The following is a 25,132-nucleotide window of genomic DNA, read 5'->3' on the forward strand; positions in this document are numbered from 1 at the left end:
ATTTAATCGATTGTTTCTGTCCCTAAATATTTCTAAATTATATTATTATATTTCTACCCACAAAAATACAGTTAAAAGTATATTATTATATTTTAAACACACTTTACTTATTTCTTAAATTAAACTAAATCAGAATAATAATTTTAAATTTAAATACGAAATGTATTAAATAATAAATATAAAATAATTCCAAAACAATCCTTTAACATTATATTTAAACTAAATCAAGAGAGTTAAAATACTAGTAAAGAAAAAACAAATGAGAATGTGAGAATTTGATTACAATTGCCTTCAATTCAATGATTGAGGCATTAAAGTTTTCAAACACAAGTTTTCGATGCTATAACAGAAAATAGAAAGGATAACTTGACAACATTTTTTTATAATATTTTAATATGTGATTAATTCAAAATTATTTCATAATCAATAATAATAATCATAAACTCTAATATGGATCAATCACAGAATGACACGTAAACAATGTTAAAATGATATAAAAAAATTATTGTCAAAATATCATTATCCTAGTTGAAATTGTGAAACATGGCTTGGAGAGTGACTTCCATTTTCAGATTGAAGGAAAACTCAAAATCTCTTTGAGCATGTTGAATAAGAAGTGCCTTTGTTGAACTAACGAATATTGTTTCACAACTTGATGAAATGATTAAATACTTTAATTATATTTATATAAATCAATAAATCGAGTTAATTCATCTCAATTATACTATAATAAATATATAATAAAATAAAAAATAAAATGTGTTTAAATGAATCAATTTTATTAATTTATCTACCTGTAATGAATTAAATTGGGTTGTAAGATTTCTGAGTCTAATTAACTGAATTTGGTTTACTTTGACTAAGTAGTGTGATGTTGCACGCAATGTATTTGTTGAAATGTCACTAGTTTCAGGAAGCCTAAACATCACAACGTGAATTGAAACATTGAAACGTTTATTAAATTTGTAATTTGCTATTCAAATGGAAAACATCAATGTTATGATCAGTTCCATTCTAAAATTGAATTCAGTTTTAAAACTGAATTTGAATGGAAAACATCAATGTCGAGTTCCATGTGAATTCAATTTTGTATCACACTGTATTATTACATTACTTTAATTAAATATTGATTTATTTAGTTTATATTTCTAATGTTATAACTATTAGAATTATTTTAAATATTAAATTTATTTTAAATATTGTTTCAGTATAAAAGTTGGGACCGAAATATGAACCTGATGAGTAGCTTCCTCTCCTCCTATGATGCCTTTATCTTCACGTCCTATTCCTTCTCAACAAGTTTCAGGGAGAATGGGGTGGGTACCTGCAAAGGCACTCCTATGCTCAAGTCAGAAAAAAGTGGAATCGTTGAACTTGTTTAGTTCAATAATTAATAATAGCTTAATTTTCTCTCAGGAATTTTGCTTAAAATAGTAGAATAGACCGTTTACCTGAAAATCCGGTCAGTTATAGAAGTTGACCACTTGGAAAGTGTAACCGTTTAGATCGTGCTTAGTACCGGATCAGTAAGTCCCGTGATTCGTGACATTAAACTGATATTCCTAACCGTTTATTAAGATTTAATATGTTAGTTCGACTAAGGTTGACCGAATGCGTTTCCTCCGATAATTTTACTGGATTGTCGTGACATCGCTGGTTAATTGTCGATCGTTAGTGCATCGACACAAAAATGCGATCGCTATAATACGATTGTCGTGACATCGCTCGCTACTTGTCGATCGTTAGCGCATCGACACAAACATGCGATCGCTATAATACGATCGTTTTATCGATTGATGTTCAGAAGGTAAGTTGCGGGCCGACGTTGGTCTTTGATGCGCTCGACACATATATACGATCGCCATCTTACGATCGTAAGGTGGTCTGTCATTGTGCGGGGTTATCAGTCGACTATCGATGTATTATGGTCGTCCGGTTTATCGGTCGACAGTTGGAGTGTTCAGGTATCCTACGATACAAATATTAAAGTTATTTTTCTCCAATTACTTTATTAAAAATATTATGATCTTTTAATAAATTGGAAAAAAAATTGTCATCTTACGTGAAAGGAAGTTTTAACATTTACTAAAATAAAAAGAAAATTATTTGCTCTTTATATATTCATTTTTGCTCATAATTATAAAAAGACAGACAGAACGAAAGATTTAAAAAAGAAATGAAACTAGATTTGAGTCCATTTTAAAATAGATGACTATGTATATAACTCTATCGTCATGATAATTAATGATTGGTTTCAAACATTTGTATAATTTTTGTGGTCACAGCAGATAAAATAAAGATATTGGATAAGAATCTAAAGCTAGATATGAGGATAGTTTAAACTTTATTATATGTCTTGAAATATTAAACTCAAAAATTGAATGTTCAAAATTGTTTGGTAAGGACTTGTAAGATTGAAAGACTAACATTTTTTGAAGTGTTTTTTTTCTTCTAAACGTCTGGATTGTTTTTCTTGTGAATCGCTTGCACGTCGACTGCACTGTTCGGTTGTCACCTGATCCGATCGGTTGTATTCTTGACCGGAAGGGAAAATACTTGCAAAAGGTCCTCATACGCTCAAGTTAGGAGTGATTTTATATTGTTTATTACAGTCTAATATTTAAGTCTTGATCGGACGTAAGTAGAACATAATGGAGTCTTTGTTGAAAGTACGTGACATTTGGCTGTGACATTTGGCTCTGTAATTGTATTTATAAACGTTTCATAAGCCAAATTAAAACAACCTTACCTGGAAATCTAGTTAGTTACTCATAAACGATTTTATCAATATTTTAAGCACTTATCAATATCTTTAATCAGATCTTCAATTAGATATTCTTAATTATTCTTTTGATTATTTTATCTTCTAGTGAACTCTTAACCCAATTACTTAAACGTTAGCCCAAAAACCATTCGACCTGATTGACCTTAATTGATTACCTGTTGACCATTGTTGTTGTGTTCACCGAACGGTTAACAATTAATAACCGTTTGGTATACATTGTATCCAATACAAAATTAGTTATGGTGACAATAATAAAGAAGATGAAATATAAAAAGGGTTCTTTTTTTTTGTTTTTTTTTATTATATTAGACATGTTCTTAAGAAATATACTAATTCAATGAATATTTTTTTAGCCACAATGTGAATAATATATACACTTATTTATGTTTTCCCATATATTTTAAATTAAACATATATAAGAGGTTTTTTATTTGTGTAGAAGTGTATATTTTGATATTGAAGAAAAACTAGTTTCTATATTTTGACGGCAAAGTATTGACAAAAACATAATTAAATAATCATTTTCATAATTATATTACTTTATTATATGGATAGGTGAAAAGACATACACTTACACATATATTTTTAGGCTTAAATGCTTTTTTCGTCCTCGTGTTAAGAAGTGAATTTCTGTTTAATATCTGATTTTAAAAATGAAAACATTGGGTCCTATGTTATGAAAAATGTATGAATAAGGTCTTGTTCGTTAAGTTGACAGCAACGACGTACGACGTTAAGTCCATGCTGATGTAGACTTTATTCATATACTTCTCATTTCATTTTTAAAACGGGATATTAAAAAGAAATTCACCTCTTAACATGAGAACGAAGTAAACATTTAAGTTTATATTTTTATGGTAAAAATAATTATTAAAATAAACCATACTACGAAAATTTATCTCAAGAAACACGCTTATAAAAAATATTCATAACATCAGTATGTTTTTATATGAAAAGAAAAAAAAATCAGCCGTTCCAATATGATATTATAATTTTAATGAAAAAAAAGACAGTGGATTAGATTGAATTGTAAAAGTAAATCTGTTTTCAACATGTTAACCAGACTCGTCTGATTTTGGACGAACAAATATTAAACTAGATTTAAACGAATTAAATTGACCTGTTTAGTTAATTAATTGAAAGCTATAAATCAATTAAAAATAAAATTAATTTATAATATATAAATGAGTAGAAATTTCATAAAACAAATAATATTTTAAAATAAAGTTAGATTTCACGTTTTTAATAAATATTAAGGAAGTGTATTTAGTACTTATATTTAAATAGATAAATTATATAGTTATTTCCAGCATAAAAATCATTTAAAACCCTCTTTTATGAAATAAAATATATATTTATCATTTTTTAAAAAATAACAATATTTATTAGAAGATGAAAAAAAAATAAAATAATTAAAAAAAGGGTATTTAGTAACACAAATTATTAATTATATAAAAAATAAACAACTAATTATTAACACTTAACTAGACTTGTCATTTTATTTTTGGATCCCAAGGTTGTCTTCTCTAAAAAATAGGTTTCATTTTCTTGACCACACTTTAGGGGTTTCTCTAAAAACATTGGGCTCTACAATCTCATGATACTCCTCTTTAGCTTTTCTGTTACTTGAGTTTGTTTTTCTTCCAATTTGTCCAAAGCCTCTTCTATCACTGTTCAAACACCAAAATCATCTTACAACATTAAGTTGGTGAGAAAAAGAAAACCAGATTAATAAAATGTGAAATATACTAAAACTGATATTACTCCTTTGAGCTCTGATTTTTATGAAACATGAGATTATACTCATTCCATGTCCATTTCCTTTTTAAGCCTAATATAGTCTAGTTTATAATATCTTTATTTTAGTTGGTGTAGTTTTTTTTAACAATTTTTGTTTTACAATTATCGACAAATAGTTTTGTTTTATCTTTATAATGAGTTAATATAGGTAACCATATTGTGATTTTTTTTAGGAAGTAGGTAAGTTAGTTTACATACAACTGGTGAAATTAATTTGCTTAGTTTAGTTTAATTGTAGTTTTGGTTTATGTAATTGAATCATGCTAAATCGAGTGAGTTTTCTTTTAGTTATGATATGACAGCATAGTTAAATTTTGCAATTTTTGATTAAACTACAAAATTTCAAGTTCCCATTTAATTAAACTACAAAGTAGTACTTGAATGTGTGAATAGTATTTTAAGTTAAACCTTTTATTAGGTGATTTCTAAACCCAATGGATGCGCACACGAGATACACTATTGAACATAGTATTGACCTTGACCAATTTTAATAACAGATGGATAGAGCCTAATAATTAAGGGCGAAATTGAAAGTGTAAAATATTGATCCAAAAGTTACAATTTTTTTTTTTCACCTTTTCTGTATGAGTTAACGTTTTTCTTTTTGTCTTTTTTTTTCTTTAATAAAATTCCTTTTTAGTTTTATAGAGTTAGTAATTTTCTAGAATTAGCATATATTTTAGTTTTAGGTGTAAGTTTAAAGTTTTATAAAAATTGTTGATAAAATCGTGCTTTTAAATATTTAATTGTGTCTAGAAATAAAATGTATCCTTTTCTTTAAAAAAACAAGAATAAAAATATGGAGCTAGTTTGTGTTTTTCCTAGACAGGTCTCTTGCTTTGTGATTTTAGACGTTAACCCTGTTTCAATCTTTGAATTTTGCAGAAATACCCCTCGTCAAAGGAGCTGTCCTTGCAAATCAGGGCTTTGATCCATCACATTTTGCCTTTCTTTATTACAATGGTGCAGGAGTTTTAACAAGAAACAAAAAATATACATATAGCTTGCTCATAAGATTCTTCATACATTTTACTTCCAATTCAGCCGACTTTCATTCTCAGGTCGACCATTATAACTCTCACGTATATTTCATCCTTAACTTGTCACCAATTAAACTGAAGGGATGGTGCATCCATTCACGTCCTAATGGAATTTGATGAGACGACAATGAGTCATATCATACTCAAGTGTCAGAGAAAAAAAAAATAACGAAATTTTATTTCGAATTCGTGTAGAATTTTTTCAGCTGAATGAATTCCGTGCAAAAGTTCCAGAAAGTAAAATAAAGGAGAAAATTGGCGGAATACTGCTCTGCTGGAACTGCAAATTGAGATAAATCACAAATCGATTCTACATATGAACAGAGTAATTAGACCGGTACTCAATGTCAACCTCAGGAGGTTAAGAGGTTACATCATTGTTGGTACCATTCTCCATGTGAAAACTTCATTGATCCTCCCTTATCCTCCTCACCAGGCAGCACACACATGCGAATATCTGTTATTGTACACTTCAAGCTCTACCCAGCTACATCCAGCGACTTTCTTCACTCCAGTACTCTTCACAACCTTATTAGCATCATCCCATCGCTCAGAACTGGCATACATGTTAGATAGCAAAGGAAGAGTATCAACACCAGCACTTTTCCCCTTGAGATGTCCCGTTATCCATTCAGACATCTTTTCATTACCCTAAATTTTACATGTCTGAAGAAGAGCCCCAGACACGCCATTCAGCTTCAATAGGTATGCTTGTAAGGAAAGCCTCAGCTTCCACAAACAAACTACTACGTCCAAACATACCCACCACGCAACCAGAATGCCTCATCCGTGGCACAATGCCATAAAAGTTCCTTATTGTTTTGAAAAACATAACCCTTTATTCACCAACCCGCATGGCTGCATGCAGATAGCACCCAAACAGAAGTAACATCATCAGGCTCAACCCCTTCAATCAACATGCATGAAAATAGCTCCAATGTTCTTTTCCCATAACTGTTCATGGCAAGGCTACAGATCACAATGCCCCAGGAGATAACATCCTTGTTCATAATCATGTCAAAATTCTAAACCCCACTTGCAATGTCTCCACGCTTCACATACATGTTTAGCAAAGCATTCCTGATATTTCCATCTACCACAAGGTCGTGTCGTCAGTCAATATATGAATGCACTCACCGCCCCAAACCCAATGCCGCAACAGGAGCACACGCCATTGTTGCCTCCTTAGGCTCTGTTTCTGCACTATTCGTTTTAACACATCAAAAGCCTCGTCGCAGCGTAACCCATCAAAGTGGTCCAAGAAATCATGTCCCTCATAGACATTTTATCAAACAGGCTCTTGGCATATTTCAAAGACCCATTCTTTGCATACAGGTCCGACACCGTGTTGTCAAAAACAACATTGGCGCTGGCAATCAACGTCACGCCGTAAGCGTCAACGGACTTGCCGAGTCTCAGAGCCCTGAGAGATGAACAAGCGCACAACGCGCCCACGAGGGTGACTGCATTGGGTTTGTCAATTTTGGGCATCGAGTTAATTTTGGAAAAATAGTGAAGAGCTTAGGCCTCGAAGCCCGACTGCGCGACGCCCGATTAGTGAGCTCCGTGAAACGACATCGGGTGAGGAAATTTATCAGAAGAGGTTTGAGGCGGAGACAACACCTTAGTTGGCGAGGTAGAAGAGGGAGGAGGAGAGAATTCTGGATGAAGATGTCGAGGTAGTGACCCGAAATGAGGAGACACGCGTGGATTTCGAGTGCTTTGGAGCGAGAGTGGTGGGAGGAGCAGGCCTTGAGGGCGTTGGTGAAGGCGTAGTGGTTCTGGGAGAAACCGTGTAAGGCATTTGGTTGTGGAGGTGAAAGAATACATTTTTAGAATTCGTGAGGAGTGATATTAAAGGGTTCAACAATTGGGGTTTAGGGTTTGTGACGAGTTGTTGTTGAGCGCGAATTGCTATTTGATTCAGATTCTGAGCCGGCATAGGCTCTGAACACGGGTTGACCCGGTTACTGTTGCAATATTATCCAATTCGGCTACGGGCATATATATTTAATATATAACATAACCTAGGTAACTAGTGAATGTGCTGTATGGTTGGAGAGGTGATCGTTGGATCGTTCAAGTTAAAAGGTGCATGGTTTTCTTTTCAATATTAGGATTGTAAAATTCTGAGTCCATGTAAGTTGTGATTTTCTGGGGATTAAAATTTAGGGGCTTTTAAGCTATGTAATGTAAATGTGAAAGGAGGATTTTCTGTATGTGCACCAGGTGTTTGAAAAAATGGCTAAAAGGATGGAAAAAAACTTTTATTTTATTCTTTTTAAATTTCTTGTTTTTATTTCAGTTGCATGTTCTAATTTCTTTTGGCAATTGTTGGTGTCAGGGACTTGTTTTGCGTAATCTGTGGCAGGGCAAGTGAACGATAGAGTATGGGGAGAGCTTCAAGGGATAAGAGGGTGTGTGTTTGGTTTTTATCCTACATGAGTGTTCTTTTTTAGGGTGCATTCATGCTTAGGTAAATTGGTTTTCAGGATATCTATTATCGCAAAGCAAAAGAGGAAGGTTGGCGTGCTCGAAGTGCCTTTAAACTCCTTCAGATAGATGAGGAATTCAACATTTTTGAAGGTGGGATGTCTGTCTTTCTCCACAAAAGTCTGTATTTGGCCTTTTGGGTTTGTTGAATATTTTTTCCGCTGAGACACTGTTTCGAGATTAATTTTTTATTTTTTGCAGGAGTGAAGCGTGTTGTAGATTTGTGTGCTGCCCCGGGTAGCTGGAGTCAGGTACTTGTGATGAAATATTAATTGCCATGTCATACAAACTCTTAACAAACAAACATGTGTTCAGAGGGTGGGAGAGCAGTCTAGTCCATGCATTCGTATGTCTTTTTTGATAACCAGCACAATACTTAAGTTCTTATATGCAGGTTTTGAGTCGTAAATTGTATCTCCCAGCCAAGCTTGCGCCTGATTCAAAGTAAGTTGGCTTTCTTTGAAAATTCTATAGTGTTTGCTCTCACATAACACATATCAGGGCAGTAGCTTTTCTTCATTGTTTCTCACCTGCAGATTCATGCCAAGACTCAGGATTGAAATTAAGCTCTATCTAACTTAATGTTTTCATTTTTGTTAGTCATTATTACGTACAACTGATAACTGTATTTTTATTGTTATTATAAAATAAGACTTTCATCAAGACAAAGGAAAGAAATTAGTATATCATCTGTTCTTACATTGTTTTAATTCTATTTCTTTATGAACTCATAGCTTGACATTTTTGGTGAATATAGTGTCCACCCCTTGGTTTTCTTATCGTATATTTTGGGAAGCTTAAATTGTTTTAATTGATGTAAAGAAGCTAAAGTTGTGGTAACAATGTACGCTACAGTTTGGGGCACTTGGTTGGAGTATAACTCATATCTTCTATGTAGCTTGTATTGGATGAAATGCTGACATGGGATAAATTAGGCATTTGGCTTCTTGATGGTTTATAAACCTTTGGATTTTCAAGGGAGTTTCCCTTACAGACATGCTGATGGATTGAGTAGCTCTCCTTCAGTGATTTCTTTTTTTTTTCTTCTTCTCTATCTTCCAAACTCAATTTTTGGGGCTTAAATAAATTATTTCTTTTATAGAAGAATGTCTCCTATTTAATCACTTGTATTATCGCTCTGTCTCTATCAACGTCATCAACTTCTTGTTGCATGATGTATGCAGCGGTGAAAATCTTCCTCTTATTGTTGCTATTGATTTGCAACCAATGGCTCCAATTGAAGGCGTCATTCAGGTGCAGGGAGATATAACTAATGCTCGAACAGCTGAAGTGGTACGTATAGCAGTATTACCATAATTTTTTTTATGGATAATTTTATAATATTTTGGATACATGTTGAGTAAGCTACATATCTTGGCAGAGATAGAAAATATACCTGTCTCTCAGTTTGTTGCGTCCTCAAATTTCATCGAGAAATTGCATAGTTTCCTTTTAAATATTTTATGTAAATGAAACATACGAGTTTCATTTATTATATTTGTTTCTCTATCATTTGAATTACAACTATATATGCTGCTTTCTGTTAAAGGAACATCAGTCCAGACCATAAACCAGAACCATAACAATGAGCAAAGCATGGAAATGGAAGAGAGGAAAAGAAAAGCACTACATTTTTTGTTTATAGTGCTTAACCATGCTATAAATCACACTTTTCACTCGTGTAAAATAACAGCTAGACATTATTGTTGTCTGTAAAGCCTATGTATCCATTGTCATTGCTTGGGCAAATTTCCCCAAAATCAGAATAAACCCAATTCAACAAAACATTATCAACATTGTGGTCTGCATATGTTGCATGTTTTAGAGAGAATGGTAGAAATGCATAGTGTGATAATAAGGAGATTTAATTTCCAGCTTTACAAAATCAACTTAGTTTGTATGTATGGATTGAAAATGCACAAGTATGTCTCATGATGTTCATAACAAATCGTTTCTGCTGGAGTCTACAATTTGTTGAAACTTGAAAGAATTATAAAGAACTGGTTTATTGGAGGCTGTTTTTTTTTCCATCAATTAAATTACTTGAATGACCATTGGAATTAAGTTTGTGAGCCCCTCTTCCTTCTCTTGATTTATTCAGGTCATTAGACATTTCGATGGCTGCAAGGCTGACCTGGTTGTCTGTGATGGTGCTCCTGATGGTAAAGAAAATGCTCAATTTAACTGATTAATTTCTTCAAACACAATATTTATGTTTGAAGTAGTGCAATTTGACATGAGAACTACTTTTATGAAAAGCTACATACAGTTTGACATTTTTGTTTTTAACCTTAATCAAGGACCCAACCAGCCTGAATTATTGTCTCTCGTTTGTTATTCTATGTCAATTGTAATACCTGCGTACAAAATCTCTTAATTTGTTTGTAGTTTAAGAAATCAAGCTTTGACTTTTGCAGTTACTGGGCTTCATGACATGGATGAGTTCGTACAATCCCAACTCATACTTGCAGTAAGTATTTAATCTTTGTCCCCTTCTTATTGTTTGCGCCCTTTATTGTTTTTCCATCTGGATAGTCTATGTTCACATTATCACTATTGCAAACTGGCGATGAAAATAAATTTGAAGGATATATAAAATCAGTGATTACTCAATCTGTTTCTCTTTTCCCTGTTGAGAAACAAGGATTAATTGATTCTTGATATCTATTTTCAGTCCATCTACTCTCATGTCTAGTAAGCAACATACACAGGATATGATCTATATTAAATTGTATACTCCTTGATTAGCAAAGAGTTGCATGGTTTTATTTGCCTCTCTTGTTAGGTTTTTGTTGCAGATTGATGCTTATTGGTATCCTTGCAGGGGTTGACAATTGTTACTCATGTACTTAAGGAAGGAGGAAAGTTTATTGCAAAGATATTTAGAGGAAAGGACACGAGCCTTCTGTATTGTCAGGTATTTGAAGTTTCACCGTATCATGAGATTTTAGAAATTAAGACTTGTGTGCTTGTGCATAGTTGACATTACTGCAAGTATGTTTTACATTCATGCCTTGCAGTCATCCAACTTTCAGTTAGCTTTTGTCAACATCTATAGACAAGTGATATGATTAAAGAATGAACAAGGGTTGCAAACCTTTGAAAGCAATATAAGTAATTCAAATACCACATAATATTTCTGACTTTGGCAGTTAGATCACATCGTATAATGTGTATTTTTTTTGTGTGAGAAGGAATGACAATTCTTTTCAAAGAGTTACACCCAAATTCTACAAAATGATTGTACTTTGAAAGAAAAGAAACACCATTAAGTTGCTTCGTGATAAACAAAATAATTGCACTCACATAAGATAAATTTTGTGAACCGATTCTACGACGGAGTTTGCCTTTTGTCTGGCTGGAATTTGATCCTACTCATTACCCAATCTAAAATTTTAGTTGAGTTGTGAAATTGTTTCGCAGTTGCACTTTCTGCCAAATATTCATAACGAAATAATTGGGAAGTGGCAAAGTTTTATCATTGTCTCTCAAAATTACCTGGTCTTATTTTGTTACATAGTTTTTCTGAATTTAATTTTTTTCTATAACCCTAGAAATCATCATGACAACCTCTGTCGTCTCTGCTTTGCAGCTAAAGTTATTCTTTCCTGTAGTGACATTTGCAAAACCAAAAAGCAGCCGCAATTCTAGCATTGGTAAGGATTTTTAGTTTCTCAATGCTTGCTATTTTTTGCTATGCATACTTTTTCCCTCTTTATGGTTTCTTTTTTATTATGACAATTACCGTGTTTAAGAATTTGCAGTCATGACATCACATAGGAATTGACACTCATCACATTAATTAGATTTAAACAGAAGCTTTTATATCTTGTAAAAAATGTCTATGAAGTTATGAACTTCGAAATACTACTTGATTAATATAGCTGTAGCCTCTTTTGGATTTAACTTCAAAAATACTACTTGTTTAATATAGCCGTGACACCTTGCATTTGCATGTGTTTAAGCTAGTTTTTATCACACTAACATTGGCAAAGGTATGGTTAAAAATGTTAGGAAGTGGGTAATTGTATTTGACTAGTATTTGAGCTAATTCTAGGTTTTTCACCCTTCCAGAGGCATTTGCAGTCTGTGAAAACTATTCCCCTCCTGAAGGATTCAATCCAAAAGATCTGCATCGGCTTCTTGAGAAGGTTGGAAGTCCCTCGGGGGTAGATGATACAGGTATATGTTCGTCCTTATAGTAAATCTTGTATGCAATTATAGACTATTAAATTCAGCCTCATAAAGTTAATCCTGAATACTGTATACTAAAATAATAATGACTCTGAGAAATATCTTTTGTTGTTTTCATTGTATCACCAGGAGACCTTATTTTTCATGGCTTTGGTCTCCAGTAACTGATGCATGTGGTTTTTCAGATTGTTGTAGTGGATGGTTGGAAGGCCCTAATAAGGTGTATATCCCATTTCTAGCTTGTGGCGACCTCAGAGGTTATGATTCTGATCGCTCATATCCATTACCTAAAGTTGATGGGGGGACATATCAGAGCTTGGATCCTGTACAACCCCCAATTGCTCCACCTTACAAGAGAGCTCTGGAGCTAAAAAAGGCCTCCAATCAAGGAGTTCGAGAACCTGAAAACCTCTCGTTGGATTCTTGATCGTGCTACACTGATTATTCATAATGTCATTTAGAACTGTGTTTTTCGATTATAAATTATTAACGTACGTGTGAACTTTAGCACTTTCTTTTCTCTTGTACCATCATTGCATGCCTGACTAGTCTTTTGTTGTAACAATTTTGAAATGAATACAGATAATTCTAAGTAAAAACCATCCAAACATGTAAAACTTTTCACTGGCTGATGTTGACGATGTTAGGATGTTGCTTTAAATCAGCAAATTTCAACAAAAACAAGGCAACGAGACAAGATAAACAAGATGTCGGTAGCAAGCACTTGTTTGCTCAATTCTTTTTGTTGTCTTTTCCAGAGGGGAATGCACATCGCACTTGACCCTGCCAGTGCACAGGAGCAATCGAACTTTGCGTGCTCTTGGTGTAATCATTACATATTTAATTTATCCAATGGTTGATATTAATACGTTGCCGCTATTTGTAAATTATTTATCTAAGCTCATTTTCATGCTTAAGAACAATTATTAGCATGACTTGCAATGCATAGAATTTGGATGGATTCATTGGACAGTGTGGGGTGATTTTGTAGTGCTCTGGTCAAAGCATGGTTGAAAGTTGATAGATTGGGATATTCATAGATTTTTCAGCGTATGGTTACAATTGCTTTCCTTTTCAAGTGTGTTATACAACAGAAGCCTAGAAAGTGGAAGCTCCTGTCTTTGGGCTGTGGGGTCTATTGTAATTAATTAATAAAGTGTTATTTATACAAAATTTCTCATGCAAATAATAGAGGGGTGCAAGATAAGATAATGTCATAAAGTAATTATATCTCCAAAATAATTTTTGATATAATGATTTCAATTAAATACAAAACGTATATTACATAAATAGAAAGAGAAACGTCTCGGCAGATATATTAAAATTTATTATCGATAATTTTAGGTTAACTGTAACAGTCCAGTCAAGTCGGTCTGGAGTTTGTCTTTTTTCTTTACTGGGTGCTTTTTCTATTTCCATAAAAACCATCGTTTTTATCAGATATAGAAAAACACAATGCAAGAAATTGATTGATGCATAATTCAAATTTTAATGTTTGGAGCAAGACCAAGTTAAAATCGAGAAGCTCGTTCAATTTTGGGAAGAACCAATCATTTATTTGAGTAAGGACAAAAAAGAACAGACCACTGCAATATTTAGATTCGGTAATAAACTATTCTAAGGGAAATATCCAATATCATGGTTAAGAAAATGTTTTCATTATAATGGTGAAGAAATAAATTATAACTGATAAAAACGTTAATGTATTCCAGTAAACAGAAAAGACTTGTACAGTCCGCAATTCAAACTTTGATTTGAACCGATGTTTTATGCAAATGTCTTTGCTCAAACTGCGCTGCTAATGAGACATGAAAAGGATTGACCTCTAATTTTGAACCAATGAACATGACACGTGAAATCAAGAAAGCATATCCCTTTTAATATACATACACGATACATCTCTTGCATGCAACAGAAGCCTTGAGAAGACTTTCCAAACCGTGATTTGAATGGAGAGACTCAACTTGGTCTCTCCCTGGAAGAGGAAGAATGTAAAAATTGAATGCAATCTTCTACAGCCTTAGCACGATAGGATGAGTCGTTAGGGTCGGATAGTGAACGCGACCTTACCAAAGTGGATGAAGAAACCTTTCTGGAGGATCTCCTTCTCAAAGAAACAACTCTAATGGAATTTGCTACCTTTTCTCCAAGTCGTAGTAGGAATCTCACAGGTGACAATAAAGGGTCTTTGGACATTCTTGAGAAACTCCAACTTCCAATGACCCTCTTCCTGTTTCCTAATACGCTATGTTTGAGAAACATGGTTGGTTTCTCATTGACATCAGGACTGAAGCTTACTCTCTTACTTTTTCTCAACATTTTGATGAACAACACGCGACCTTCAACCGCACAAAAAGCCAATATTTCAATTTTTGTTATTTTTTCTAGCAGAGAGGAGATGCAAAGAGCAAATAGCTGCTAGAGGGGACTGTTGGAAAGGTTGGCAAAGGAGTATATGTAGACAAATTATTTTGAGGAAACATGCTAGCTAGAAAAATAGAAAGAGGACGAAGTTAAATCCTTAAGAGGGTGAATGTTTCAAGAACTCTTAAAGGCATATAGGTGCAAGAAAACAAATAAGGCTCATATAGGTGCATGAGACGAGCACACATGGGCATGTTCAGGAATCCAAGTAGTGTGTGAGGTCTACCATTACGAAGCACAGGTGAGGCAAAGTCTGCAGTGTGAACAGCAGCAATATTGGGATGGAATTGCCCAGAGAAAAGGGAGTTTGGTCAAAAGACAAAGTGGTGGAGCCATGGAGACTGAAGAGGGAGACAGGAATGAAAATGTTAAGGTTAATGTAAAGAGGTAGCAAAGAGAGAGAAAGAGTAGGGAGATGATGGATACTCTTCTAATCAGCATTGCTTTTGAGCTGGTGTTGCAGGGCCTACACCTGCTTTTTGCTTCCTATTTGTCTTCGGTTATGTTTCTAAAATCTGAAATTTTGATACCACAGCCCCCATATGTTGTGCAATGTGAGAAAGAGAATGGAGCAGGGAATTTGAATGTGGGGTTTGCGTGAACATTGGGGAATTGCTTAATCTTCTTTTTCTTGTTCCTTTTTCTGTGCTACTGCTCTTTATCAGGAAATTCCTAGAGAGAAAAATGTTACTCCATTATGGCCTCACTGCACTTTTATTTCGTATGTCATAACTCTCACTTTATGACTTTGTTGGATCCACTCATTCTGTCAGCGATCAATTTTTGGCTGTACAGTCTCAATACACGCCATATTTTTTTAAAAAAGAACAAACTAGAAACTTTGAGGAATTATTATAAATTTAACTGTAAGAGATTATTTGTAAGATCACATGTCTGAACTACACATATGCTTTAAACTTTTAGAACATTTTTTATTTTATGTTTTGTTCATTTGCAATCACAGAGATTCTGTGCCCTCAATAATTTTGTATTTTCCTTGCTGGTTTCCTGTATCGTACAAATCCCAAGGCTTCTATTTTTTTTTGACAAAGATCCGTGTAAGCCACCACTGAGTGTCATTATTCTTTATGACATTGATAGGTATGGTTAGTGATAATTCTCATTTCTTTCTTAATATATAGCATTCTTTTATTTCTTTATACAGTGAAGCAGATTACTACAGTATAGCAATTGGTGCCCTGTTTTCAAATGTCATTGATTTCTGACATTACTAGTCCACCTCAAAAAGCTTGCTCCAGAGGTTTCTAATTGTCCTTGTCCTTTCAGTTACGATCATATCTGCCAAGCCAAAACCGACACTAATAAATTTGTATTCAATGGCAGATTATTGAATTCAAAATCCTTTTACTGCTAAACAACTCAGCCAGATTTTCTTCAACATATAACAGCTACTTCTCCATAGGTAATTTAAGGTTTGTGTCTTTTAATGTTTAATGTGTTTCATGATTTTATGTGACATTGTGTTTTATGTTTAAATTTAACATTGGATGTGTTGGAATGGTGATTGGTTTGGCTGATATTGAAGGTTAACATAAAGTGGTATTTCATGGATACTCTTCTCATCAGCGTTGCTTTTGAGGTGGTAGTGCAGGGCCTACACATACAAATGTCTGTTCTGAAATCTGAAATTATATTCAATGTTTCTGTTTGTTACGTGATGAGAGAAAGTGAGGAGTTCAAAATTAAGAAATGTGTTTGAATATGAATTTGGCGTAAAATGTAAGGCATTGGTTATTTTTTTCCTGTGACTTTTCTACCCTATTTGGTATGCCACAAGATCTTAGAAAGAGGAAAAAAATGTGGCTACATTGTGATGTTCTGACATACAGGTTTATTCTATTTCAGCCTGATGTTGAATGGTGTCATATAAAAAAAAGAATGAAGGGAAAATTTTGTATTACTATTATAAATTCATTAGTATCAATCAAGAGATTATGTTTGTCTTAGATGATAATACAGTTTCTAATTCTACAAATATGTTATTCTTGTTTTTGTTTTCTTTGCCTTCTAACAACTACCTTTTTCTAATTATTGTTTTATAATAATTTACATGCAGCTATATATATATATATAATACAATAAAAGTAGTTGATAATTAAGTTCTTATCCTGAAGGGACTTTCCAAAAGCCAATTTTGAAAAAGTGGGTGGTACAGTATATTTCAAATAATTTTGTAATAGTCATTGACAAATAATTCATGTTATAAGTCCTTAGTTTTGTTCTTTCCTACTAGGTATTTACGGTTATATATAAGTCTCAATACAGGGAGAAAATGGAGAAGAGCTGCACAACCATACTACTTGAACCATGATACAGTTCATAATTCTGACACCGATGAACAGCATTTTTTCTGTGAAGGGCCACACCTGTTGATAACTATTTGATTTCTGTTCTTCAACATTCTCAAATGTTCAAGAACATCAAACGTTATTAGATCAATTGAAAAATGTTTTTTTTCTTTCTTTTATTTTATAGACTAAATTTATGTTTATAATAATAGAGTTGCCAATTTTTAAATATTTTTCATTCCCCAATTTTTAATCCACAATATTTTACTTTAAATCTACCCATATTTATCTCTAATTCCTTTAAACAAATAAATTTTAGACTGAGCAGCAACTTTGTAAAAAAAAAAGAACAATAACAAAGGCAGATTAATTTCCATTGAAGACTTTGGCGATCTTTTCTGTGGGCACCAAAGGAAGATAAGCTGAAACCCTACAACCTTTCTCAGCCGAGGAAACAATAACCTCGTTGTACTGCGCAGTAGAGAAAGAAAGAGAGAAACCCTAGCAAAGGCATTGAAGAGATGATTCTTCGCAGAATCGCAATCACATGCAGATCATACTACACGAGCAGGACAAATAAACCTAGCCTGTACTCAAAAATCAGTCCCCTCGGAAATCCCAACACCAGTGTGGTTCCGGTGCTCGACGATTGGATGTACAAGGGGAACAAGGTCCGAGTCGCAGAACTTCAACGCGTCATTCGCGACCTTCGCAAACGCAGTAGGTTCTCCCAAGCCCTCCAGGTCTGTTTTATTTTCATTCATGCTTCTCTTAAAGTACACGAACTAAGATTAGATTGAAAAATGTCATCATCTTTGTGCTCTTCACTAAAAGAGACAGATTCTCAATTTCGTTCTTATGTGTAAACGTTTATTAAATTGCTTCCTATTAGTACAAACTTTACCAGTTTAATCACTGTTAACTGCTAACCACATTGCACATTTTAATTTGATTGGGTGCTTCACTTACGGACCGAACATACATGTATGGGAGAAGTTGTCATGTATGTGGACCAAATTAAAAATATGCAACACATGTAGGAACTTTGTTAAAGTGTGGTTTGCACATTACAAAGTTTGGTTCGCTTTTACTTATTGTGAATGTACCGTGATTGGAAAGGCTGGTTGTTTTTTCGCCTCAAGTTAATTATGTCGTCAATGACTGACTGCAGGTATCTGAGTGGATGTACACGAAGGGTGTGTGCGTATTCTCTCCAACGGAACATGCGGTGCATTTGGATTTGATTGGCAATGTTCAAGGATACTCTGCTGCAGAAAGCTATTTTGATGTCTTGAGGGATGAAGACAAAACTCATCAGACCTACGGTGCTCTCTTGAATTGCTACGCTCGGCAGCGGGAAACTGACAAGGCACTCTCTCATTTTCAGAAAATGAAGGAGTTGGGGTTTGCTTCGTCTCCACTAAATTACAATGTCATTATGTGCCTGTATGCAAAGATTGGACAGCATGAGAAGGTTGCTGATGTGCTAAGTGAGATGAAAAAGAACCAAGTCATGCCTGACAACTTCAGCTACAGGATCTGTATAAATTCTTATGGTGTGAGGTCTGATTTTTGTGGAGTGGAAAGAGTGTTGAAAGAGATGGAGACTCAACCACACATTGTGATGGACTGGAACACTTACTCTATCGTGGCCAATTTTTATATAAAAGCTGGGTTTAGACGCGAGGCAGTTTCTGCCCTAAAGAAATCCGAGGAGAGGCTAGGTAACAAAGATGGCGAGGGTTACAATCACCTCATCTCTATGTATGCCCGACTTGAACTGAAAAAAGAGGTTATGAGAATATGGGATTTGGAGAAAAGTTCTTGTAAGAGGTGCATAAACAGAGATTTCACAACCATGTTAGAATCTCTGGTAAAGCTTGGGGAGCTTGATGAAGCTGAGAAAATACTTACGGAATGGGAATCCTCCGGAAATTGTTATGATTTTGGAATCCCTAGTATTGTAATCACTGGGTATGCACAAAAAGGTTTGCATGAGAAAGCCGAGGCCATCCTCCTAGAGTTACAAAATAAGGAAAAGCTCACAAGCCCAAACTGTTGGTCGATGGTGGCAGGTGGATATCTTCACAAAGGTGACACGGAGAAGGCATTGGGGTGCTTTAAAACTTCCCTCTCTATGTACGTGGAAAATAAAGGATGGAAGCCGAATGCAAAGGTGGTTGCAGAACTGTTGCGTTGGATTGCTGATAACGGCAGTATTGAAGATGCAGAAGATTTCATCAGATTGTTAAGAAAGGCCGTCCCAGTGAATAGACAAGTATATCATACCCTAATCAAGACTTATGTGCGAGGTGGTAAAGAAGTGGATGAGCTTCTAGAGCACATGGAGAAAGATGGCATTGTTGAAAACGAAGAAACTAAGAAAATAATTAACATCAGGAGTGCATGAATTTTGAAACTTAGTTATGCATTTCTTCTACAGTGCAATCTTCATGAGTTGGTTTATTCTGGGATCATTTTACTAGGATTTAGTCAAGGATCGATTGATTTATTCTTGGATTTCAACCAAGTCCTCGAAAGTGGTAAACTCCTTCACCTTAGTTCCCCCATTTAATTAAACTACAAAATAGTTCTTGAATGTGTGAATAGTATTTCAAGTTATACCTTTCGTTAGGTGATTTCTAAACTTAATGGATGCGCTCACGAGACACACTATCAAACAAGGTCTTGACCTTGACCAATTTTGATGACAGATGGATAGGGTCTAAAAGCGACGCGGTTAGGGGCGAAATTGAAAGTGTAAAACATTTGATCCAAAAGTCACATTTTTTCACCTTTTTCTGTATGGGGGTAACACTCCATTTTTGTTTTTTTTTTCTTTAATAAAATTCCTTTTTTAGTTTTATAGAGTTAGTAATTTTCTAGAATTAGCATAGATTTTAGTTTCAGGTGTAAAATTAGAGTTTTATAAAAATTATTGATAAAATTGTGCTTTTAAATATTTAATTCTGTCTAGAGATAAAATGTTTCCTTTTCTTAGAAAAAATATAGAGCTAGTTTGTGTTTTGCCTAGATAGGTCTCTTGCTTTGTGATTTTAGACGTTAACCCTGTTTCAATCTTTGAATGTCCCGTCGCAAATTTTTGTTAGTATTAGCTTGTGGTATAATGTGAGGATAATGGTTCCTCATGATGTTCCAAAGAAGCTCATGGAAATACGAGGTGGAGTCAAATGCTTGCAGGTTCACTTAAACAAGTGGGAGTTGCACTCCCAGTAGGTGGCTGTAAAAACTGCGGGACATGCCAATTGCGAAATCAATGTTACTTTCAAATCTTTCTCTGCCCTTCACGACATAATTTGCTAAGTGTTCTTTGATTTATTTATTTACATATTTAAATGTTCTCTTTAAAATCGAATAACTTACCAAGTGAATTACTTGGTTAAGTAACGGTTAATAATCAGTCAATATAGAGTTGAGTTTGTCGTCCTCACTGTATGTGTTAAATGAGTTACTTGTCTTAGTTTTGGATTTAGCACAACTATCCCAGCATAATGTTTGATTTGATTTCTATGCTATTCTCAAATTTGATGTTTCACTATATGATGTTGCAGACGAGATATTTTTTGGCCATATATGTGCGTGTATTCCTTTTTCTGTGGATGAATAGATAAGGATCATGTTACTTAAGGCTTGAGCAGATGTTTGAAGAATATAACCTCAATAATGGAGATACAAATTAAATTTGTAATTGAAAAGGATTTTGATTCACAGATAGTGAATGTATTTTATGCTTAGTTGTCACTCTTCTTTTTAAATTTCAGCCTACATGTATATTTTTATCTGAAGAGTTAGTTTAAAAGGAAGTTTGATATTATGTTATATTGTAAGAGCATTTTCAAAGGTGAATGCTTAAGAGTTACTTAAAAATTTAATTGCTTCACCGGAGCTTCAGAGTTGTTTATTAACAATATATTGTTTTCCTTATTCTGATAACTCTTTGATTTGTTGTTAACATACCTTTCAACATGCTCAAATGTTCAAGAACATCAAACGTTATTAGAAAAATTAAAAAACATTCTATTTTTTTTTTTCATTTTATAGACTAAATTTATGTTTATAATAGAATTGCCAAGTTTTAAATATTTTTCATTCCCCAATTTTTAATCTATAGAATTTTACTTTTAAATCGACTCATACTTATTTCAATCCATGATCTCTTTTCCAATTCAAATTCTTTCCCGAACATACCTGTGTTCAAACCATACAAAAATGAAAATGCCCGTTTAGAATAAAACTGAAACAATTATTTTATATCACCTTATTTTATAAAAGAAAAAAACAAAGCAGATCATTCACAATACCAAATAATATCCAATAGAAAGACTGACAAGAGCAACAACTTTGTCAAAAAAAAAAAAACAGATTAATTTCCATTGAAGACTTTGGCGATCTTTTCTGTGGGCACCAAAGGAAGATAAGCTGAAACCCTATAACCTTTCTCAGCCGAGGAAACAATAACCTCGTTGTACTTCTCCGTACAGTAAGCAGCCTTAGGCAACACGGCGTTGGCCACCTGAGGGAAGAGCGGAAGCTGATTAAGTTTCCGCCACGCGGACACGGCGCACTGCTCCGCCGTGGGCTCATACTTTGAATAAATGGTCTTCGCAAAGGTGGAGACACCGTCGCGGCGGACATCGGAGACAACGGAACGGGCCTGTGAGGAGACCTTCTTCACGTTGGAGGGAACGTGGCGGTCCAACTCCCCGACCTTGCGATCAGCGTATTTGAGGAGCTCGACTGGGACAAGGTGGAATCTGTCGTACACCGGAGCCACCACGGTCTTAACGGCCTCCTCCACTGTGTTAACGCCGGGCTTCAGAGGGCCGGCGCGTTCCTTGGCGTACGAGTAGAGGATGGCGCAACGCATGAGAGCCTCAAGAGTTGCGAATTGCACGAATTCAAGGTACTTTAGTTCTTGCTCTTCTTTTATCTCATTCTGCAAGATTAAATTAAATTCAAAACCCTAAATAAACCACAAGGAAAATGGAACCCTCTCATCTTTAAAATTCAATCAAATTCGAACCATATACAAACAACAAAAAAATTAGAATAATACTCTCGTCCTAAAAATTCAATCAAATTAAACTATAGATAAACTACGCATGGAAAATATAATACTCTGTGGTTCTCAGAATTCAATCGAGTTCAAAACAACAGATGTAAAGTAGAATAGTCTGATCCCTGATGATCAATTAAATTGAAAGCACTAGATCATTCACAGGGAAAATAGAACAATAATAATAAGGATGAAAAGATGGATGTAACATACAATTTGTGGGGGTTGGGTTTCGGCAGCCATGATGAAAATCTAGAAGATTCTTTCGTTTGTGTCGGTTTTGGTTGAAATTGGGGAAGAATTACGGGAGTTGTGAATTTATAGAAAGCAAAAGGGTGGTGTATGGGAATGGACACGAATTTAGGTCAGAAAGCGAGACGAAACGCGTTTCTTCTTAACTGCGCTGAATAAAATCTTGGATTTTCTATAATACTGTTTCTTACAGGTTAAGTTTCAAAACAGAGTAGAATCTAGAATATTCCTTTCAAAACTCCACCAAAAATTCTAATCCGCTTAAGCCCATTTGTACAACCTAAAGCCCGTTTAAAAAGAAGTTACCAAATACATGATAATATTATATTTATTTAACTCATAATGAATTTTATTATCGAAATTAGAAGTGATAATATTTTAAAAGGAAACCTAATTGTTATAATATATCTAACATCATTTTTAAAAGTTATATCTAAAGACATTTTTATGTTTTTTTAGTTGGCTGATTATATTTTATACTTCTTTTAACACAATTTCGAAATCGACACATTATGTTACTCAAACTATGTCAATGTTTCTTGAATATAGGTAGGGGTTTTGAATTCTATAAAATAATAAAATCATGATTATGAAGGTGATTATGATCAGAAAGATCAATTAGATTTTCTGATAAAAATAATTATAAAGAAATGGTAGATATTTTGTAACATGTTTGAAACTTTCAACATATTCATATAATAATAAATGCTCAGATAAAAATAATTTATAAGAAAAAAATTAACTATGGTTTCAATTCATTAATTGTTGCAGGAATAATAATTATTTGGTGGAGATGCTGGATAGATCAAGTCAGATTCAAATAGTGATGTTTGAACTCTTACTTCTTGTGAGAGAGAGAATTGGATGTAAACCAATTGTTATAATATTAAATTTAACTTAAAGGTTATGAATCTGATATTTACAACTAAATCATAAAACATTTTTCAAAGAACTTTTGCATATTTTCAATCCAAAATTAGAATAAGCATTTAATTAAAGAAAAATAAATCCAAAAATAAGTTCAATTTTGGTTGGTTATTACTTTTGGATTGGTTTGAACAACAATTTATATTATAATATTTTTATATATACGTGTTTTATATCTTTTATGGACAACAACAACTTTGACAAGATTACTCTATTGAGATTAATATTCTAAATTAAATAGAAGAAGTTGATGAAATTGTAGTACTTGGAAATAATTAGGATCACTTGCTAGCTTTTGTTAAAAATTGATTGACAATTTTGCTTCAATCAAAACTCAAGAATATGAAAATGATAATAGAATGAATGTATGAGATGGGTGAACTTGCGTGTCTCCCTCTGTATATAATATATAAAAAAGAACAAATAAAAACAGCCATTACTAATTTTGTTCAATTTTAACCATAAATTATGAAAAGGAAATATATTTTAATGGTAAAATAAAATAATTATTTTATATTAGCAACGCAAAAAAAGTATACTATCACTCGATCACTCATTTAGAAGTTCTCATAAAGATATACTGTCGAAAAACATTGTTTTAATATAGGAATAAATTAATTATTATAAAATATATTATTCACTATGTTAACTTATTATATTTACATATTATTTCAATACAATTTCACTATGTAAAAGTATAGAAATAAATAAAATAAAGTGTAGCTTTATTAATAAAATAATAGAATTGAATATTTATTTTAAGATTAGAAGATATGTGATTTTCATATATCAAAATGGGAATATAATATAGAGAACTGCCCAAAGGCAAACAATGTCTCGAAAAGTAGCTTGCATTAAGGGAAGAAAAATTGATGAAATGTTACAAAAATATGATGAAAACTATGGCAACACACCAACACAAAATCACCAACATAAATTTTTTCCCGTCCTCTTTAATTTTAGACTTTAACTGAGAAAATAAAAGCAATAAATAAAAACTAATAAAAATATTGATTGTTTAATTCTAAAAAATTGAGTAAAAATAAAATCATAAAATATTTTATTTAAAAAGTAAATAAATTGTTAATGAAAATGCCACTTTATTCTCACAACGTTACTTTTATTCCTTTTTCACTAATGGATAATAGATAATGAATAAATACTTAACTTTTACCAGCATTAAACTAAATTAACTAATAATTATTTCATAAATTTTATTTTAGATTTATTTTAGTTCTTAACAGGCTTGTAGTTATTTTTCTTATCATTAATAACTATCATTTAGATATAATTCAAATGGATAATGTTTATCTTGTTGAACTAAAAACTATAATAAATTTTTTTATAACAAAAATTAACAACAAATAACTGTTAATATATAAATCATATTATATTATATTTAAAATGTATGATAAAATAATACATTTAAATTGTAAATCATAATCATAGAATCAAGATAGATTACTTTTACTGTCATAAAAATTATAGTTAACTTTCTCATCATTATTTTTTTAAATTAAATTCAAATTTAAAGTATAAAAAGATGGTAAATTGAAAAAGATATCTTGTTAAGATAACTCTAAAAATAGTTCCTACAAGCAGTCCAGTTTAATAAAATTATTCTATTTTTATAGATTTCTTAAAGATATTCTGACGAATAGATAAACAGGAGTTAAAAAATAGATAATAAAAAATTGTATGAATTTTTAAACCATTAAGAAAAAGGATAATTACTTTTTCATTTATTTTTTAAAATGGAATGCTCTCAATATCCGGTACTTGATCAATGTTGAATAATAAAGAAGAAGATATTGAAAGATAAGAAAGAAAA

At 33.0% G+C, this 25,132-nt stretch overlaps 4 protein-coding genes and 1 pseudogene across 7 annotated transcripts; 2 read left to right on the forward strand and 3 right to left on the reverse strand.

Annotated features, from left to right (window-relative positions):
- Nucleotides 1-5,773: 5,773 nt before the first annotated feature.
- LOC124842471 (pentatricopeptide repeat-containing protein At1g08070, chloroplastic-like) lies at nucleotides 5,774-7,567 on the reverse strand (annotated as a pseudogene).
- Nucleotides 7,568-7,573: 6 nt separating this feature from the next.
- LOC124842472 (S-adenosyl-L-methionine-dependent methyltransferases superfamily protein) lies at nucleotides 7,574-12,936 on the forward strand. Of its 2 annotated transcripts, none has more exons than XM_047318962.2 (12): nucleotides 7,574-7,716; nucleotides 7,970-8,042; nucleotides 8,118-8,211; nucleotides 8,320-8,369; nucleotides 8,513-8,562; nucleotides 9,303-9,411; nucleotides 10,220-10,280; nucleotides 10,536-10,588; nucleotides 10,943-11,035; nucleotides 11,711-11,774; nucleotides 12,193-12,300; nucleotides 12,498-12,936. In XM_047318962.2, the coding sequence occupies exons 2-12, from the start codon at nucleotides 8,016-8,018 to the stop codon at nucleotides 12,737-12,739; spliced, it is 951 nt and encodes a 316-aa protein (XP_047174918.1). In that variant the 5' UTR covers nucleotides 7,574-7,716; nucleotides 7,970-8,015; the 3' UTR covers nucleotides 12,740-12,936. The 2 variants fall into 2 exon arrangements, with proteins under 2 accessions (XP_047174918.1, XP_047174919.1); XM_047318963.2 differs by having other exon boundaries at nucleotides 7,662-7,764.
- A 1,044-nt stretch (nucleotides 12,937-13,980) lies between these two features.
- On the reverse strand, nucleotides 13,981-15,720 carry LOC148198845 (josephin-like protein). The gene has a single exon (XM_088092028.1). It carries the CDS (start codon nucleotides 14,629-14,631, stop codon nucleotides 14,272-14,274), a length of 360 nt encoding a protein of 119 aa, XP_087948154.1. The 5' UTR covers nucleotides 14,632-15,720; the 3' UTR covers nucleotides 13,981-14,271.
- A 1,638-nt stretch (nucleotides 15,721-17,358) lies between these two features.
- Nucleotides 17,359-21,018, forward strand: LOC124842477 (Tetratricopeptide repeat (TPR)-like superfamily protein). Of its 3 annotated transcripts, none has more exons than XR_015786574.1 (3): nucleotides 17,359-17,788; nucleotides 18,217-19,588; nucleotides 20,618-21,018. XR_015786574.1 is itself a non-coding variant. In XM_047318969.2 (2 exons), exons 1-2 carry the CDS (start codon nucleotides 17,567-17,569, stop codon nucleotides 19,453-19,455), a joined length of 1,461 nt encoding a protein of 486 aa, XP_047174925.2. In that variant the 5' UTR covers nucleotides 17,360-17,566; the 3' UTR covers nucleotides 19,456-19,911. The 3 variants fall into 3 exon arrangements, 1 of the variants encoding a protein (XP_047174925.2); XR_015786575.1 differs by lacking the exon at nucleotides 20,618-21,018 and adding an exon at nucleotides 19,681-19,911; XM_047318969.2 differs by lacking the exon at nucleotides 20,618-21,018 and having other exon boundaries at nucleotides 17,360-17,788; nucleotides 18,217-19,911.
- Nucleotides 21,019-21,295: 277 nt separating this feature from the next.
- On the reverse strand, nucleotides 21,296-22,522 carry LOC124842479 (Rubber elongation factor protein (REF)). The gene is made up of 2 exons (XM_047318972.2): nucleotides 22,336-22,522; nucleotides 21,296-22,002 (listed from the first exon to the last, which is right to left on the reverse strand). Exons 1-2 carry the CDS (start codon nucleotides 22,363-22,365, stop codon nucleotides 21,430-21,432), a joined length of 603 nt encoding a protein of 200 aa, XP_047174928.1. The 5' UTR covers nucleotides 22,366-22,522; the 3' UTR covers nucleotides 21,296-21,429.
- Nucleotides 22,523-25,132: the final 2,610 nt, after the last annotated feature.

Source organism: Vigna umbellata, chromosome 5, assembly GCF_029865625.1.
Source record: "Vigna umbellata cultivar VRB3 chromosome 5, Vumbellata_1.0, whole genome shotgun sequence".
In the NCBI taxonomy this organism is placed as follows: Eukaryota; Viridiplantae; Streptophyta; class Magnoliopsida; order Fabales; family Fabaceae; genus Vigna; species Vigna umbellata.